This window comes from Hippocampus bargibanti, linkage group LG11 (genome assembly GCF_051943395.1).
Source record: "Hippocampus bargibanti isolate YZ-2025 linkage group LG11, ASM5194339v1, whole genome shotgun sequence".
Lineage (NCBI taxonomy): Eukaryota > Metazoa > Chordata > Actinopteri > Syngnathiformes > Syngnathidae > Hippocampus > Hippocampus bargibanti.
In genome coordinates this window covers 20750001-20770543 of record NC_142744.1, presented here as the reverse complement: position 1 = coordinate 20770543, position 20543 = coordinate 20750001, and the positions used below count along the sequence as shown (strand labels likewise).

Below are 20543 nucleotides of genomic sequence, written 5' to 3'. Positions count from 1 at the left end.
GAGCAGAGATCAAAAGAGTAATCAATAGGGTATGAATAGACCATGGTGGCCCGGTAGTTGAGTGGTTTGCAAGCCAGCTTCACAGCACAGAGGTCGTGAGTTCAAGTCCCACTCCGGCATCCCGACGTGGAGTTCAACCTGGGCCCACGTGGGTGTTTTTCCGGGTCCTCTGGTTTCCTCCCACATTCCAAAAACGTGCATAACAGGCTGATTGAGCACTCCAAATTGTCCCTGAATGTGAGAGCGGATGGTTGTTTCTGTCTGTGTGCCCTGCTGGCATCCCCGCCTAGTGCCCGAAGACGACTGAGATATGCTCCAGCACCCCCGCAACCCTTGTGAGGATGAAGGTTAAGGTTTAGTTCATAAATTAATGAATTGACCACTTCAGTGTAAAAAAATTAAAATAGTCAAAATCGCTTATACATACAAGAAGGATAAAGAGTAAGAAGTTTTGTGTGGAGATTCTGAGCAAGTGTTAATGTACATGTGGGGGCTCGAAGGTGTGTGTGAAAGACAGGTAACGCCTCTTGTAGAAGTTGCTGTATATGAAGTGAATCAGACGTAACTCGAGCAGGTCCTACGGTCCCTGCTTGAGTTCGTCTTGTGCTCGTCTCGTAGACATTCAGGCCTAATTTTGATGACGATGACCCAGAGCGCTGCTGAAAGTATGACAATCCTTTGACAGGGGGAAAAATTGTTTAGTTTGTTATTGATCTCGTCCTCCTTACACAATAATTAAATAAACAAAACACCCTAACATGAATTCTTAAATGGGTACGTTATACAGGTTCCTTTAAAATGTAGGTGCAAAAGTCAAGTTCTTGGTGCCAAATCTGACCCATTACATAATTTTATTCGGCTCGTGAAAGCAAATCAAACACAAATTGTCACATGTAAACCACAGTAACTGTCATTATTATTTTATTCAAACTTGAAAACTTGGGGTTTGTGAATTTCTTGTGCGCTCTATATGGAATGTAATATGTGGAGGGGATTAAACATTGTCATGACTTCCCAAAATTCATAACGGCCTCCGAGACGAAACCGTTACTACAATGTGTTCCGAGACAAAAAGTGACTTTGACACCCTTGCTTTAACATATAATAAAACAGTGCCAAACTTGTTCTTTTAGAACAGTCACTCAGAGTCGTATTAATGAGTCCACAATCAGTAGCTCTTACGTCCAACGAAATTGCTGACCCTTGACCTATGGTAAAACTGCTTTCTTCTTGGTGATGCTTAAGCTAGATAGAGCCAAATATTGAGCATGTGCAGTTGATGCTAATGCATGAAGGAGGCGTCATGACTAGAGGTGGTCGTGTCCTAATATTAGCATTCATGCAGCATGCGTCCTGCAGCCTGGAAGACATCCAGAGACACAAAGCACCTGAGGTGTCGGCGGCTCAGCTGGCATATGACCTCAGCCAATTATTGTTGTTTATGTTTGTGTGCAAAAACTCTATGTTGCAATCACAAGGGGCAACATGTGATGTGCAGCTGCTGTCGTGACATCATCATAATCATCATCGAGTCAAGACACACAGACAATAATACAGTGCGGATGTCCGCACTGCTGATATCACATCCAATGAGTCAAACTTCCATGCATGACATGCCCATTCACATCAATAAACCGCATGCGAGGCAACCAAGCGGTGGTTTCTAATCGCACATGGCATTTCAAACTCATGGGTGGAAGACAGGTGCTTGATTAAAAGCACATGACTCAGCACAATGTCAACCGGTGAACTTGGGAGATTCTACAGCTCCCTAAAGCCAACAGTAGTGAAACTCTCCCAACTTGTATGCTTTTGGACATATCACTTCTGTTCCCTCGTCTTTTGGATATTTGGTTTGAACTCAACAAACTTGAGCAGGAAGTTACAAAGTAACCAGTGGATCAGGGACTTCTCTGCCAGTCCATCACATCGCCGGATTTGCCTATGGCTTTACACCTGGACAGGAATTGTCGGAAGTGAGGATGTATACATTAAAGGACAACCGTTTTTTAACTGACATCATAAAAACGTTTTATAGCATCTAAAATACCCAAAACATGCAGTATGATATTTTTATTCAAATGCAAAACACCAATAAAAATGACTTAAAGTCAAGACCAAAATCTGCAAAGAATTGAGCTGCGAATTGGGCATTTTCAGAAAGTCCCACCCCCAGTTCGTGACGTTACGCCAAGACGTCTTGCATTGCTGGAGAATCAAAACAATGGCTTCAGATTCGGAGAATATGCTTTCTTGTTACACATCCAGTTATGAATATGATTCAAATAGTTCTGACGAGGAAAGCATACATGTTTGCCATCGATTAAAGAATTTATTTCGTGCCATTTTGAGGCAACATTGGGGGGAAATGTCGCACCCAAAAAAAGAGTCACAAAATGGCGACCTACTGTTGCCACCTCCGTTTCCTCAGGCTGATAATTTCATTATATGGAGCTTGGACGCCCTCTTCTGGCGGCTTTTGGGTGCAACACGAGGTTGTCAGAACAAACAAGTAGAGCAAAATACATTGATGTGATGCAAGGACTGCTACAATGTGTCTTTTTTTCGGTCAGGGGCGTTCCTTTAGTGACGTCACGTCCGGACTCGTCACCAACTCAAAAACAAGACTTTCTGAAAATTCAGCGCGAGTCTTAAAACGTAAAATATAGCTATATGCGGTGAAATCTTATTAAAATACGCTCAGTAGAAGTCATTTGAAGCCATTTTACAAATTATGGACACAAATTGTCCGGAGACATCGGTTGTCCTTTAAAGCAGGGAAAGCAAAGAAGCATTCAGGGTAAACTAGATAATAACACACACGACCCATGGTATTATCCTATATCCTGGCCAATGTTTGCTCACTGGACATGAAAACAGGCAGGAGACAACTTCTTCGATAAGACCAGCATACCAGAATCAAGGTTACTTAAGAAAATGCTTAGAATATCTTGTTTTCTATCCTTTCACTCCCACCCCAACCCCATCCCTCTTCAATTGCTGCTGTGGACTGCAAATTTCCCCATTGCGGGACGAATAAAGGTATTCTGATTCTGATTCTGATTCTGAAAATCAAGAAAACTGCAGTCCTGCTAGCAGGGCAATCACACGATCAGACAGAATGTGTTTCAACCTGTGGTGAATGAGAGTGTGTGTTTACTTCAGTGATGACTGGTGGTGGGGCGCAGCAGTTGTGTACAAACACATGTCCTCTGCGAGTGGAGGTTATTATCGTTAAGTTTCAACCTTTCCACCTTTGCAGGCATTTTCCATCAATTCTTCTGATTGCAGGTTACACCCCAAATGCTAATAGGAGCAGCGGTGGCGCGCCTTTAACAGAGACACTCAAGACAATTTTTACATCACAGCTGATGAATTCCAACCAGTACAGTACATCTAAAGCAGGGCTGTCCAAAGTCGGTCCTAGAGGGCCGCCGTCCTGCCTGTTTTCCAGCTCTCCCAGGAGCAACGCACCTGATTCAAATCATCAGGACCATTTTGATGCTGCTTCAGAGCTGGCTGATGAGCTGATCATTTGAATCAGGTGTGTTGCTCCTGGGAGAGCTGGAAAACAGGCAGGACAGCGGCCATCGAGGACCGACTTTGGACACCCCTGATATAAAGGATGTGATTACCACCTTACCACCAAAACATTTGTTTTGATTTCTTTCTTTTGTCAAGATTCACTCTTACATAAAACCAGTTCTTGGAACAAAAGAAAAGTTAATGGACTGCTTCACGAGTGCCTCTCCTGGCAATTTCAGTCCAATTACTGGAGGATACTCATGAGAAGGAACCACGTATTGACTTTGCATTCAATGTAAATGATAGATGAACGGCGAGAAAAGTTCACAGACGCCTTTATACATCCACAGCTAACTTTAAAACCCCACGAGGCCGCCTTGTTTGCTTTAGCTTTCTGGATGCAGTCAGTCAGTCAATGGTGAGCAGGAAGCATGGGTGAAGAACGAGGGAATACCTCAGAGAGCAGACGGCTGCAGAAAAGAGTCATTCAAAGCTGGAACGATGAATACGTGAGGCTGTTTATGCAGGCTGTGTTGATTTAACTGGGCTGTTTGGCTTGGTGGCTCCTTGGGCATCTGGGAATAAATCTGCAGTGCTTCTGCGTAATCAGATTCTATAAAACAATATCAAAAGTGTTTTTTTTGGCGGTTGGAGGGGAAATGTCTTTTACTGGAAAGTGATGAGATTTGTTCGCGGTTGAGGTCACGGGCCCAAATTGAGATGCTCAGACAAACTTTTTAAGTTGTCTATGTTAAGTGCTTTGTTACAGCTTCAGCTGTTGTTAACGCGCTATATAAATCAATATGTATTGTATTGTATTGTATTGTATTGTATTGTATTGTATTGTATTGTATTGTATTGTATTTGGAAAGGGCGGCCCGGTAGTCGACACGTTAGCACACCGGCTTTACAGTGCAGATGTCACCAGTTCAAGTCCCGCTCTGGCCTCCCTGTGTGGAGTTTGCATGTTGTCACCGGGCCTGTGTGGGTTTTCTCCGGGTTCTCCGGTTTCCTCCCCCGTTCCAAAAACATGCATGGCAGGCAGATTGAACACTCTAAATTGTCCCAATGTGTGAGTGTGACAGTGACTGTTGGACATCGTTGTGTGTGGCAACCAATTCAGGGTGTCCCCTGCCTCGTGCCCGAAGACAGCTTGGATAAGCTCCAGCTACCCCCGCGACCCAAATGAGGAATAAGCAGTACGGAAAATGAATGGATGTATTTGGAGAAATTCGCTTTGAAAACGTATCACCACATTGCAATTCATTAGTCAGATTTCCGGGAAAAAGCAGGGGTCTCAAACTTGCGGCCCGGGGGCCAAATGCAGCTCCCGAAAGAATATTTTGCGGCCCGCCTTGATATGAAAGATTAATGTTAGTGCGGCCCGCATGATTGATATACATGAAACTGAATAAGTAGGCAAGAGAAACCATGTTTAGGACAGTTCATGGTCAATAGTTTCTTTATGAAAATTAAAGGTTAAAGAACTGTGAATGCAGCCATTTGAAACTTTATTAAAATAATTAGTTTTCCTGTGTTTTTTTTCTGTCGTCTGTATCTGCCTTATGATCATTAGAATTATTTTATTTAATTATGACTGGTTAAATTATTTTTTATTCATTTTCCATTTATTCATTTAATTCATTTTTGTGTGTGTTCAAAATAAAGATTTTGATAACATTGGAATGTTTTATCTGTGCTTTTCTTGTGGAAATCCTGATGCGGCCCAGCCTCACCCAGACTCTGCCTTCAGCGGCCCCAGGGTAAATTGAGTTTGAGATCCCTGCTCTAAAGCAGGGATCAAGCTTCAACTACCCAAATGACACTTTATGTAACGTCTTCTCCCATAATGAGCCGCAGTGGAGGGGCACCAGCTTTGACAACCCCTCCAGAGCTGGTTTGGAACTCAGTGTCAGACGAAGAGTTTCACGGCTCATACTAGTTGGTTTGAGTTCAAGGTTAAAGATATCCAATTTTTAATTGGTTCCCAGACAGAGTGTGTAAGGCGAAAAGTGTGTATCTCAAAAAAAATAATTACCATAGGAAACCATTAAAATGGGAATAATCCGTTCCCGGGTTTCCATAAAATATACTTTTCAACTAAATAAGCCTTAAAACTACACACAACATACCTTATTCTATGTATAATAAATGTGCTATTGTATTGTAATGAAAGAAATACACTGCATTGTATCATAAAGTCACTTTATTTACATTTGTGATGGTCGAAGGTCAAAGGGAATTGCTGTTTGGAAAGAAAGGCGCATTACATGACGACTGTAATTAAATTAAATTAAACTGTGCTGTAAAATAAAGTTTTATTTACCTTTTTGATGGTCGTTGATGGCTTATGGAAGGAGAGTCACCTTCCATAAGGACTGTTGGTAACTTAACCTCTGGTGCTGTTCGGTCGTGTGCTTCCGCCGAAGATCACTCCGCCAGCCGTGGTGGGTGTGTATGATGAAAATAGTGCTTATTATAAGGTTTAATTTTCATAAATTTGACGTTTGTAAGACAAAAAGTTTGTAAGTTGAGGTGTTTGTAAGTTGAGGTCTCACTGTACTGACAATGCAGAAATCGTCTTTCCATTTATCAAATTACAGTATTTTGCTATAAAAAGGACATTTTTCCCTGTTCAAATGATTTCCAAATGTATCTCTAAAACAGTGTTTTTCAACCTTTTTTTAACCAGGGCACTTTACTTTTTTTACATCGGATTTTTTTGTGGCACACCACGAACCATCTCACAGGAAAGAGGCAATCAGTGAAAGTGTTGCCACACGGACGAATATTAAATTACCTCCCGGTCTTTTCAGCACAGACATAGGACAATGACATAACATTGGCAGAAAATTCTTCAAAAATGTTTGTAAAAGTTTAAATTCGAAAAAGGGGCATTGGATAGTTTCTCACGGCACACCTGACAATCTCTCATGGCACACTAGTGTGCCGCGGCACACTGGTTGAAGATCACTGCTCTAAAATGTCAAGAAGGGGCAGTATTGAACTAAAAACGCCTTCTAGCGTAAATCTTATTCAACTACCTTCAAACTGTGACAAAGTTGTTTTTTTTTTTTTTTTTTTTTTAACTGTTCAATATTCAACACTTGGTTACATTAAAATTCAGAATTCTGTTCAGTAGGCCCAGAAGTAAACCCGAGGAACACCTGTGTTTGCGCACAGGTATGTGTGTGTGTGCGCGGGCGTGCGTGCGCTCGCGTGTGTGTGGCTCTCACTGAAAAACATTTCTAAATATTTTACTTTTATGGCTCTCTTAGTCAAAAAGGTTCCCGACCTCTGCTCTAGGGAATGAGCGGTTGAGAAAATGGACGAATGGATGGATAGTAATGATGGATGGATCAATATAATCCTTTCTTGCAACCTGTCACTTGATAATGTGATAAGATGTCCACTGTAGTCACCGCTGTCCCTGAAAGTGTCAAAATAGCTTCCCATTGTGTCATCCCATATTTGACCAAAAATTTGAAAAACGGTCTTCAAAGATCACAGTCTGTGTTTATTGGAAAATGTGTGAAAACACTGACAGTGAAAATGGACCAAAATACTGAACAATAAGCAACATAAAACGTTGGACTTTAAAGATGGACTACTAGAACTCCACAAATGGACTGAACTCCACAAACAAATGATGGGCCGATCTGAGGTTCGAACGTTGAACCTCAGAACAACCAGGCCTGCGACTGGACCAAAGACTTGTTTCAGAGCCCTGCCTCCTCAGTACCATAGAACCAACAGGAGCACCGGAATCTAAATTTGATTTATGAGCCAACTAACTGTTCAGCAGATGTGCCAATGGTCCCTTTGGGAAAATGCTTTACCATAAAGGTTTCAGTGTGAAACCTTGACAATACTCTCGAATAGATGACTAGTGACTGATTTGTGGCACGTTGGTTTATTTGACAGCATATGCCATCCTCCCAAGAAAAACAAGTATTTAGTTAAACATTTTCCCTGGACCATGGCAACTATTTGCTCCATCAACATCCTTTCTGACGCACATTGCGACTTTTGATACATATTTGGCAGGGCGCGCCAGCAGGACGCTCGCCGCGAGAGAAATGGGCGCTATCTCTGCTGGCAACAGTGAGTGATAACCTGCAGCCGAGCAAAGCGGGTTATGCACCGGGGACGGTCGGCTTTCGACGCACAGACACAGGCATCGTTTGTCACGCACAAGGGCCAGATTCATGAGGCACCTTGACATTTTTGTCTTGTGGCCTCGTGAGGATAAGCATGGAAGAAAACGGATGGCTGGGCCTTTTCTCTTTTTCTTACCATGTTCCGATGCCAATTTCCCACTGAGCCCTGGAAAAATTAGTGCGGTATTTAGAAGCCTATACTAAATTAAAGTGCCTTTAAATTAGCATGAGGGCGAAGAGAAGGCAGGAAGCAAGGTGGTGGCAAGTGCTGTTGAAATCGTTTTGGCAAGGTTGGAAGCAAACAAGTTTCACTGTGGTTGAGGGGGTTTACTGAGGCAAAGATGCCACATTACAGCAGGGTTGTTAAAACTCCGGCCCATCCGCAGCAAACTAAAAATAGTGGCGATGCTCCGATCTAGAGACTCGTAGTCGGCACTCATAAAAGTGTCCAGACACTACACACCAATACCACACTCCATATACTTTTTGAAGATAGTGGACTTCAAATTATGGTCCGCCACATGGATGATTAATACCGTCACAACATCGCACTATAGTCACTGAATTGCCTTCACCTGAAAACCGCCGTTGATTTATGGTCGAACCAGAGACCGTGGCAAAGTGTGCAATGATGTGATTAGCTAAAATGAGCAGCGTGCAAGATATATTATTTTTACAGCAGAAAAATGAATGCTGACTGTTGACCCAAATCCCAAAAACATTTGACCAATGTATCATAACACCTGCAAAATTGTGGCGCTGCCAACAAGGCTGTGACAGAACAGCAGCCGGCACTGCTGCCTCACGGGTTATTTGCTGTGTTGCTTTTAACCATTTTTATCCTGTAACAAGATACGATGATATGTCCACTGTCGTAACCACTGTCCCTTATTGTGTTAGCGTCACGCTTTGCAGGCAGAGGAAACACTTTTTTCATGTTGAACTAATCTACAGCTAGAGTTGTGCGATGATCCACGTCACCCCATGCATCATGGTTTATGTATAATGCCAGAAGTGATGTCTGGCTGCTATAAAAAAGGGTTGCAAAAGACACGCATTCAACATGGTACCTACAAATAATTTTGATTCAAATATTCAAACATTAATCTTTACTCGTGGGACACAGGAGCCATCTCATGTTTTATAGTACTCTGTGAAAATAAACAAAGATATACAAATAAAACTAACAATTAAACAGACACACGAACAAATAGAAAGACAAATAAATAAGTCAATAAATAAATAAATAGACAACATAGTAGTAGCTTGGTGTTACTGTGCTTAATAAATCAAAGATGAAGGTCAAGAAGTGCTTGGAACATGTTTTATTCTTGATGTGCCACCCAGAGGTTAAAATAGGACACTCTGGCATCACCTGATCATGTACGAGCTGCGCCGTGCGAAAGACACACCCACTACTTGTTAAATGAGTGATTAGCTTTGAAAGGAGCCTGGGGGAACTTAATCTGTATTTTCTAGACACGTGTGGGGTGCAGTTTGTAAAGGTTAGCCATGTGACATTCAATTTTTAGGTTCAGAGGTAGCAAAGAGCGGACCGCCGCCTCAATGACCAAACACTGTGATGGGTCATGGAGTTCATCAGTTCTATTTTATTTATTGTTTTTTATTTTTACAACATTCAGGCAATCCTTACGGAGTCGTGGAAGGAATCATGACCTCCTACATGTTTCCACAAGGCAGTATTCACTGACCATTTAAACCAAAATATTGTTTTTCATTAATTGGCATACAGTGGAACTCAAGGTGTTTGTCAGACACTTTTATTGAGATTCCATGGTATCTTTGTAAGATGGTCTCTCGCACATGATTTGTGTTTTGGAACTTTGGCATTCTTTAAAAAAAATCACATTCAGACAGCATTGAATTCTGCTTAGTGTGCTGCACGTCAGGCCATTGGTTGGTAGTGTCAATCAACACAACTCAACTGTATATATGGAGCACTTTAAAACAACCAGTGTAGACTAAGTGCTGTACAGGGATGAGTAGGTTTCTTCAGCCGTCATCTGTACAAATTTGAAGGTTTCGGACGCTTCGCCTGCTATCCAAGAGGCTTCGTCAGTTCGCTGACAAAGCCTCTTGGATAGGAGGCGAAACGTCCGAAACCTTCAAATTTGTACAGATGACGGCTGAAGAAACCTTCTCATCGATGGACCACTCCTGTACGACTGAGAGCTTACACGGACGTATTGCTGCCAACTTTGGGAGAGACATCCTTCTGCTGGTACGTAAACTTAGAAAAGGCCACCTTTAAATTTGCTGTACAGGGAGCAGAAATAATTCATACGGAACAAACAATAAATTCATGAATTAATCATGAAGACACCCTAATGTAAAAAAAAAAAGTAAAACTGAATATCATGCTGAGTCAAAACCCAAAAAAAATTAATCGTTTTGAGATGTGTTTTAAAGGATTGGCAGTGAGGGATCTTGCAGAACGTTCAGTGGTCATTCCAAAGAAAGGGGTTAGAACAGACATGGGCAAACTACGGCCCACGGGCCACATACGACCCGTTAGGCTTTTTAATCCGGCCCGCCGAACTTGCCCAAATTATAGTAAAACAGTGTCTGAAATTCATGACAAAAAGTTAGCGGACAACAGGGCAGATAACTGAAAGGTTGCCTTCCCCATTTTTCACAACTTGAAGCACAATGAGACAAGTAATCACATTAAAAAAATTGTCACAAAGTACAAAGTTTGTTTTTTTTTAATCAAGAATGGACCTACTACAAATGCTACCTTGCTTAATTTACGGTTAATGTGCATGGCTGTAGATTTTGCTGCAGCAGTCGATTGTCATTGTGGTGCACAATGCAACGTTTGCATTGCTTCATATGAGCCACGAAGCCCCTTTCATAAGTCTCATGTACACTTTACTGTCACGGTTTAATGTAAATTTACGTTTTGTAGCGTCACATATGTTGTTAGCTTCTTTTGAATCTTTCTTCTGGGCTGAGATTCTGCGCATCTATTTTTGGAAAATGACATGCAATTGCACGACTTTATAACGCTTGCGAAAGTCCGGAAGAAAGAAACAGGCTTTTGATTGGCTGCCGTGCCGAGTATGCACATTTCAACTGCAGGTAGCCTATGTCTGTGTGCTCGGCGACGGTACACGTGTATTGTTTGCGCGTGAAGGCGAGGGCGTCAATGGATAGTTTGTTGAGCGCGCGGTCAGGAGAAACCATCTATGATTTGGCGGAATTTAACACAAGTAGATAATATTGAGCTTGAATATTTCGTTGTGGAATAATATGTTTTGAATTTTGAAAGTGATTCCGTTTTTCAATAAATGTTGATTTCTTTAACTTTGCAACTTCAATGAAAACTTATTAAAAACAGACGCAATCTTGATCAATCACAGTGCATATGTTATTTTAATCTATTTCCATTTCCTCCTCCAAGTATCTGTGAAATAGTATGTAAACGCCATATTCATTGAGACCTTTTTTTTTTGTTTCCCACTGACATCAGAAAAACGTTTTATAGCAGCTAAAATACTCAAATCAGGCAGGCTGATATTTTTAGTTAAATGAAAAACACCAATAAAAATGACTTCAAAATGAATCTGGAAATGGCCAGTTTCAGAAGGTCCCAGCCCCTTGTTCGTGACGTCACGCCAAGACGTCTTGCCTTGCTCGAGAATCAAAACAATGGCTTCAGATTCGGAGATGTTTTCTTGTTACTCCTTCAGTTATGAATATGATTGAAATAGTTCTGAAGAGGAAAGCATAAATGTTTGCAATCAATTAAAGAAGTTATTCTCTGTCATTTTGAGGCATCTGGACAGAAATGTAGCACCCAGAAAATGCAGAAGATTGCGCCCAAGCTCCGTTGGAAATGGAAATTTGTCAGCTGGGAATTTGTGTCAGCGAATATCAAATAGTTGTCTTGGTGCAACACACAACGATTTACCATGGCGTTATTTATGTGTTTTCCCTCTAATTTCGCCATCAACACGGATCAACACCAAGTTTTCAGATCAAACAAAGTACCCAAAATGCATTGTGTCGCTTTCTCGGTCAGGGGCGGTCCAAACGTGACGTCACATGGGGGTCGTCATCAACTCGAAAACAAGACTTCATGAATATTCAGCGCAAGTCTTAAAACATAAACTATAGCTATATGCTGTGGAATCTTTGTAAAATACGCACAGTCAAAGTCATTTGAAGTGATTTTATAAATTATGGACATAACTTGTCCGGAGGCGTCAGTTGTCCTTTAATGCTTTAGGTTTAGAATTTCCGGCCCAAACACTCCCTCCAAATGCTCCTGGCCCGGCCCCTCTGTCAATTTTTAGAACCCAATGCGGCCCGCAAGTCAAAAAGTTTGCCCACCCCTGGGTTAGAAGGTTAGAAAGGGGTGCAGGAGACCAGATCGGTAAAATGGGGTGAAGCCATTTCAAGATTTGAAACAAATAATTGGATCTTGATTCATCCACCCATTCTGGCATGTTCTTATCCTCTCAAGGGTGGCGTGCATGTTGGAGGCGATGCCAGTTGTCCTTGGGGGATAGACAAGTGTACACCCCGAACTGGGTTCCAGCCAATTGCCGCGGCATACATAGATTACCAACCATCCGTGCTCAAATTCACACCTAAGGAAAATTTTGTGTCCCATGCATGTGGAATGAAACCAGAGAACCATGAGACAACACATATTAGCACAGGGAGAACATGCAAACACCCTGCAAGAAGGCCAGAACCGGAACAGAACATTCTGCACTGTATGCTAATCCACAGATGTTAAAGTCAAGGCCTGGGGATCAAATCTGGCCCATCACATCATTTTATTTGTCTCGCAAAAGCAAATCAAGCATGTCAAGTGCCATGATGCATGCTAAGGTCTGAACCAAAATTTTTAATGTCCTATGCAAATCACAACACTCATTATTTTTGTCTTCAAATTTTAAAACTAGTTATTCAAATTTGTTGTGCGCTCTACATGTAATATGTCAAGGGGATTAAATATTCTAATTCAATTTATAACGGCCCGCGAGAGGAAACAGTTACTACAATGTGGCCCGCGGCAACAAATGAGTTGAACAACCTTGTGCTAACCAGTCGACCACCAGGCTGCCCATCAGCTTGTCACATTCTGATTGGCGACAGGTGCGTGCCCCTCCCCTTCCCTGTCTCTCCGGCTCGCACACCTGTTGCCTATTCACTAATGTGCCTTCTGACTATGAGTTACACGGTTTGTCTCGGTAGTTGCCGGTGTATTTCCCGTTTGTGTTTCACCACTGCCGTATGACAGGTTGGTCGCTCTTTTTGCTGGTTCGTTCTGTTTGGCGTTCCCCTGCGTGTCTCAGTAGAACCTTTTAAACTCATCAACTGTCTCCATCGAGTACTTTGGATCCACGTCCTTTTTTTTGTCCGACGAGGTCGTTTTCATTTGCCTCGTGCGGACGTGACACGGCTAAGCAGTGGAAGGAAATAGCATGTTTCATTGAGATGGCACCCAGAGGGAGCAGATAAAGCGAGAAAAGCAGAGGACCCAGAATTGAGCCTTGTGGAACTCTACATGACATGAGGGCAGTTCGTGACTCAGAGCAACGAAGGCTCACAAAAAAAGGCTCTCTAATAAATGCCTCAACCACTCTTTGGCGCAACCACCCATGCCAATCAAGTTTTAAGTCATACTTTGGAAGGTTTTCGACTAACCCTCTGCACATGTAAAATAACAACAGGCGGTTTGGAAATTGTTCCTTTCCTGAACAGTTTTTGTCCAAAATGTTGAAGATGAAAATGTATGACTTTTTCAACAGTTGAAAATAGTTGAATCTAATCTAGTCACTTTTTTGCTCTAGAAATATTGTCAGCATGTAAACAAAATCCTTCAGTTTTTCTCTGGGCATTTCAAAATGTACCTTTTTTTCTTTTTATGATAGGGACTGATGACTCCGCTTTGCGACTGAAGTGTTTTTGCAGAGGCCACCCAAAGAGAACCATTGCAGTCAAAGGGCTTCAAAATGGCATAAGAAGGGCACAGAAGTGGTAGAACATTGGTGAGATGTAAAAGACGAGGAGGAGGGACGGAAAGAGAGGAGCATGTTACTGCCGCCTGCAGTTTGTCACATGTGGTATGAGAAGGTAAGTACACGAGCAGGAGCAGCAAGGCCAACTTGCGCCAAGTCAGAGAGCCTACAGGAAGCTGCGCTCGACCTGTCGCATCAAGTCAGCGTTAAAGCTGAGAGGTCACTGCCACTAAGCGATGCCCTTGGCGGGTCCCTTTCCTGCTGCTCGACGATCAGCTGCAAGCTGCAAAGCGACATTAACATCTTCAGCACCCCGTTACTACGAATACCCGAATAAGCATGACCTCGGTTTAATTGCACTTAATATGTCAGGACCTCGGTTGTAAAGGATGTCAAGGTGGAAGGGGAAACAAGGAGTAAAGTGCCATATCTCTGTGTTACCACGCTCCAGAAATCCAATTACTCCTCCTCGACCAGCACTTGTCACACTGGCGTTCATGTTCTGAAAGCAAATACATCTTGGGGTTCTTCAAGATTCCACCGAGGGACGCATCTATATAAAGTCATTATAAACGTGGGACTCTCCATCGCAATTGCTGTGGTTGGTCCACTGGTGCGCATAGCTGTTCTGCAGAGGTTCTTCCGATGATGAATATGTCTACAAATACCAAGGCCCGTTGACAGCAAAGGCAGAACTGAGGAAGAAGAGGAGAGAAATTTGAGGCACCACATTAGACCTGTATGAAGGAGTATTAAGAACTAAAAGAACACATGCACTATCATGCCCATCTCAAAACCCACCTATTCAATATTGCACTCTCTTGTTTCTATTTATAATTGTATTTTATTTATTGCATTGTATTTGTGATATTTTATTTATTATAGTACCTAGGCTTGTCTGTGACTGTAAAGTGTCCTTGAGAGCTTTGAAAGGCGCTTAAAATGTAATGTATTATTATTATTATTATTATTATTATTATACTACAAGATTAACCTGTTCAAGCACCCTGTAACCTGATGACATGGTAAGATGTTAGCTGTGGTAACTGTTGTCCCTGAAAAGGTTTAGGCAAACATATTTCATGTGATGATATTATTGCATTAAAAATTATGATATTTTTTTGGAAGTAGAAAAAAAATGGCAATCTACATTGAATTGGCATTATTTTTTTTCGAGTCAGAAAATTACATGTGTATTTTTGACAAAACAGTTTCAGGTTTAAAACATGTTTCAAGGAGCATATTTTAGGAGAATAGTGTCAGAGTTTCAAGAGGAACCATACACTGAAGAAAAACATTGGCAATGTTCAGGATGATGAAATTCACAATATAACAAGTTATTTGTTATTTGAGAAATTAGTCTTGATTTTGGAGGGGAACGCTGCAATATTTACATGATTGGAGTTGCAGTACAGAAAAAAAACAAGTTTTCAACGTTCAATTGTTCATTTTCAAGATTTACGTCAATATATGGCTAAAGTTATAGCACATGAAGATGCCTCATAACGCTCAATGTGCTTTTTGGATAAATTCGTTTCAAATAATACAGTCGTGTGTGCGTGTGAGACACAAAAATCTCCAACTCAGCATTACTGTATTGACCCGAATATAAGACAGCCCAGCCGTGCATTTTCTGGGACGCTACATTGCTGTCATTGACGGCTCGAATTGATATGGGAGGACTCCTTTAATCAATTGCAAACATTTATGCTTTCCTCTTCAAAACTATTTGAATCATATTCATAACTGGATGAGTAACAAGAAAGCATCTTCTCCTAATCTGAACTGAGCCCATTGTTTGGTTTCTTGAGTAAGGCAAGACGACCTGGCGTGACGTCAAGAACTGGGGGCGGGACTTTCTGAAAATCCCCAGTTTCGAGCTGATTTGTGGCAGTTTTTGGACATTTTAAGTCATTTTTATTGGTAATGTTAAGCAGATTCCTTACTCACAGACAGTGTATTGTCGGTGTTCAAATACCTGACATGTTTCGGCGACTACTTCCGCCTTCCAATTCATTCATTCATTCATTCATTTTTATTGGTGTTTTGCATTTGACTAAAAATATCAGCCTGTGTGTTTTGGGTATTTTAGATGCTATAAAACGTTTTTCTGAACAAAAAATGGGGTCGTTGTCCTTTAAATATGGAAACCAATGTGCAATCACATTCATAAATGAATGAGTAATGGTTTTCGAAATGTAAATAAACCAATGTGATGAAATAACATTGCAATAACTGTATTAACCATCAAAGTGAAGTCTAACAAGTTCTTTGAACTGGCCGCTCTGAGGACTACTGAAAGCTGTCTGTGAGATTTTTTTCAGTGATCATTTGGGGTTCTCAATCTCCGTACATTACTCTGTGACACCATATTCAACAGGCGTTTTGCAATTGTTTGAAGTCCTGCCTCATTTATCACCATAACCTTCAAATTTTCATTATAACTTCTCCTCATCTGCCAGTTAACTAGTGGTGGGTCATCAGGTCCTGCAAGGCCTTCTCTGCTGGCCTAAAATATCTGAATCACAGACTAATGTGAATGATATTTTGTCCATGAATTCTTATTGAATAATTCCAAATTTTCTTTCAGCTTCCTTTCATGGCTTTCCCCCATGTTGTGCTGCTTCCTGATGTGTGTTTTTAAGCAGATGTGTGTTTTTAAGCATTTAACCAATCACATTTCAGCCATCATTTGTTCCCAGGGTCAGAAATCTACCTGGATGCCTTCACAATCAGTTCTGCAGGCTCGGGAGCATAAAAATCAATGGCGATGAAACAGTTGCTTTAACCAATCAGAGTTCGAGTTGGCAACCCAAGGCCTGCTCGAAGGCGATGGCAATGTCAGAGTTTTCGCAAATTATGATTGGCTAGTCACATTGGCTTGTCACTAGGTGATCAAAGTATCAGTACCGTTAGTGATAAGCACATACTGGCCAGAGCTCACACACTGTATTTGTTGTGAACTGCATAAGCAAACACATTTTTGTGTAGATTTCATCGGGGTTTCATCAACACACAATGGCTGAAGGCGGAGAAGAAATGGATTTGGTTATGGATATTCTGTTAAAGACATTTTCAAGACAGACTTTTCAAGAATAGATGGACCTCATTAAGAAAGGTCGGAAAGCTCCGAAGCTAGTAAAAATAGCAAATAATATTGCAATATTATGAGGTTATCATCAATCCACACGTTCATAGTACAAATTCGAACAGTTCAATGACAGTAAGTTTCTTCAAGTCATAAGTTATTTCCTGGCCAACGACATCCTCTAGGCGTGTTGTAAACAACAACACACTCGGAGCTGTGTAGTGATTCAGACGTAGCACTACTGAAGGCCAAGGTGTGAGATGCACGGCCGCCACTGCGGTTGAATCTCCCCATATTGTCTCTAACATTCTCCATTTGCTGTTATCTCTTATATTATTTTCTTTTTTTCTTACCGCCAATTTTTATTTTTCTTCTCCATGTTACCACTATTTTTATTTTTATTCTTCATGACGGGATGGCTTTGGCCTGGGGAGTTAAATTCAGCATTCGCTTCAATGATATCTGGCGCCATCTAGCGTCGTGAATCGTTATCATGTCTCGACCCCAAATATAAAACGATCTTCACTTTTTCAGTCTTATTTCAATGCAAGAAAAAGTGTCACTTTCTTCTGCGAGATGACTCATCGGCTTTTCCTTATGTTCGAGAGAAATACTTTAGGGAAGTTAAAACAACTAGTTTGCATTGCTTTCAGGGTATTGTTCAATTAACAATAAATCATGTTTGGTTATGAAACTACATTTGATTGGCGAAAATCAGGATCAGTAGGTCGGGCTTTCAAAAAAAATCGGAGATCATTGATTGTACAGAAACTTGCAATTGGTAGACCATTGTAAAAAGTAAATTCTATTCATATTTCTTTGTTTCACATGTTAAAAACAAAATTAAGATAAGAAATCTCTTCTCATAGAATGACGTGAGCAATAAGGGCAACATTTTCACTTTTTCATTGTAGCAGCTATAATCAATTAAATCCCATTTATCTATTGCAAAGTTAGGAATACATTTAAGAGGAAAAAATGACGATAACATCAATTTTAGATGAGTGCTTGAAAAAGTTATATTCCAAAGCACATACCGTGGAGGTGTTTTGTTGTCTTTGGCGCCCTCTTCATGAGAAAATGCAGAGATGTTGATACTGGCTTGAGTTTGCTCATCCTGTAAAAGTTGCAAACAGTTCATGAACACTTCGGGTCTGTATTTTTTTTCAAATCTGGCTTGATATTTTCTCACCTTGAGTGAGAGCTGCTGGATTTTTTCCTCTAACTCCTTGATCGTGTTCTCTTTGTCGGCGACCACTTGGTACAAGTTCTGGATGAGCGTGTTTTGCATGACGAGTTCATTTCTCAGTGGCGAGTCTGCGTTTTGCTGGGCCGGGTTGTTCTGCACCTCCAGTTGTTTACTAAGCTGACTCAGCATTTCCTGCATCTGAGCCTTCTCCTTCTGCAATGGAAAACAGACACATCGCACTGAAGCAGTGTCATTATTCAAAAACGTTTGAGACAGCTCTCGGACATAATTTGATGTTGTTATTTAGTTTGGATATTATTTTCGATTTTCAAAACTCAGATACAGGTGTATTTAACAACATTAGGGAAATTAACCCTTTCAGGGATAGCGGTCACGACAGGCTATCTTATCGTCAGGTTACAGGGGGCATCCATCCATCCATTTTCCATATCGCTTCTTCCTTACTACGGTCGCGGGGGGTGCTGGAGAAAGGGTTAAAGACCCCTCCCCAAAAATATAAACACATTTGGGGGTGGGGTGGGGTGGGGGATTGATCAGTGGTGGACCGTCAGTGCCTGCAAGGCCTTCTCTCCCTTCTTTTCCTTTGGGCTTTTCCCTTCAAGGGGTCGCCACAGCGAATCCTCCATCTTCAGCGGTTTGATTCGCATGTTTGTTTTGGCCAAGCTTTTACGTCGGATGCCCTTCCTGACACAACCCTCTGTATTTATCTGGGCTTGGAACCAGCACAAGAGGATACTGGCTTATGTCCCCTTATGGCTACAGAACAAGCAACTATATGAACTTATAAAAGATGAACATGCTCAGTAAAAGGCTCCCAAACACAAAATGGTCATCGGCCTGCAAGGCCTTTTCTGCTGGCCTAAAATATCTGAATCACAGACTAATGATAATTATCTAATTTATAATGGATTCTTTTATGACAGACAGTGGCGTTTTAGGTGGTTCAATTACCTGTTGAAACATCAACATGTTTCGGCTTGTACTTCCGCCTTCAACGTGAAGGCGGAAGTACACGCCGAAACTTTTGGTTACGCCTCTCATGTAATGTAATAAAAGAATCCGTTATGAATTAGATCAGTGATTTTCAACCAGTGTGCCGCGGCACACTAGTGTGCCATGAGAGATCGTCAGGTGTGCCGTGAGAAACTATCCAATGCCCCTTTTTCGAATTTAAAAATGTACAAACATTTTTGAATAATTTTCTGCCAATATTATGTCATTGTCCTATGTCCGTGCTGAAAAGACTGGGAGGTAATTTAATATTCGTCCGTGTGGCAACACTTTTACTGATTGCCTCTTTCCTGCGAGATGGTTCGTGGTGTGCCACAAAAAAATTCCAACGTAAAAAAATGTGCCCTGGTTAAAAAAAGGTTGAAAAACACTGAATTAGATAGGAGACAGTATTAACTGAATATTACTAATGTTAATTATACTTTCTCCATGAATTCTTATTAAATAATTCCAAATCATCTTTCACCTTACTTCCATTGCTTTTCCCATGTTTTGCTGCTTCCAGCATTTAATCAATCACATTTCAGACACCATTTGTTACCAGGGTCAGAAATCTACTTGGATGCCTTCACAATCAGTGCTGCGGGCCTGTAGTATATAAGTGTCGATCCATCTGTTGCATTGACCAATCAGATTTTGAGTTGGCATCACCAAGGCCTTCTCGCAAGCCTAATTTACTGGCTCACGGTACCCACTAGTGGACTTGTAGTAATTCCCGTCACATTTTTTATATGAATCGCAGCTGTCGCTGCAGCAAAGGTTGTGTAGTCATAAAATAGTTATTAAGGGTAGGATTTATTCAGACGGAGCCTTACTAAAGGCCTTTGTTGTGAAATGCACGGCTCGCCCCTGGAATTGATGTTATATTAAGACTACCTCGACATAACAATCTTTTAATCGAGGTACAGGTTACTATCCAACTAAAACAGGGGTCGGGAACCTTTTTGACTAAGAGAACAATAAAAGTAAAATATTCAGAAATGTTTTTCAGTGAGAGGCACATGCACGCACGCGCAAACACGCACGCAAACAGGCACGCAAACACGCACGTGATTTGAACGAAATGTCAGAATGTATTATTGAAAATAACTGTGATAATAGTCACAATTAATATGAATAGTTTTCCGTTCTCATGATTGATTGAAAAAATCTAGTCAAACAATCGGAATAAAAGTCAACTTGCAGGGTCCAGTTACTGCTAGCTAGCTTGCACACTGCTCATTAGCTTGCACGCTTGCTTTCTGCTGTCTCTCACAGAAGTATATTGATGCTAACGTTACCATGGGGCTTGTCAAATGCCACTGGTATTCAACTGTTTCATTCATGGTATTTTTTCATTGCAAATTAGAATCACGGCATAACCTTTTCTCTCAGCAAAGGCGAAGCCTTCTGTCCATTCAACCTATAGTGTACTATACTCGTCCTTTTTTTTACTCATCAGGCTTATTTAAAAGGGGGCATTTACCTGTTTGGACATCAATGGCCACCTAGGTCAGTATCATCCAATCAAAATTGCGCTTTCCGCCAACTCCCGCCCAAACAGGAAATGAACA

General features: G+C 41.3%; 1 protein-coding gene across 1 annotated transcript in view; it reads right to left on the bottom strand.

Moving 5' to 3' along the window:
* Positions 1-9835: 9835 nt before the first annotated feature.
* Positions 9836-20543, bottom strand: part of LOC148891910 (coiled-coil domain-containing protein 13-like) — a 17843-nt gene continuing 7135 nt past the window's right edge. The window contains exons 8-10 of the mRNA XM_089008622.1: positions 17962-18171; positions 17807-17886; positions 9836-14376 (exon numbers count right to left, since the gene is read on the bottom strand). Coding sequence (XP_088864748.1) covers positions 14340-14376; positions 17807-17886; positions 17962-18171 — 327 coding nt within the window. The 3' untranslated portion in view covers positions 9836-14339. The remainder of the gene's footprint in view (positions 14377-17806; positions 17887-17961; positions 18172-20543) is intronic.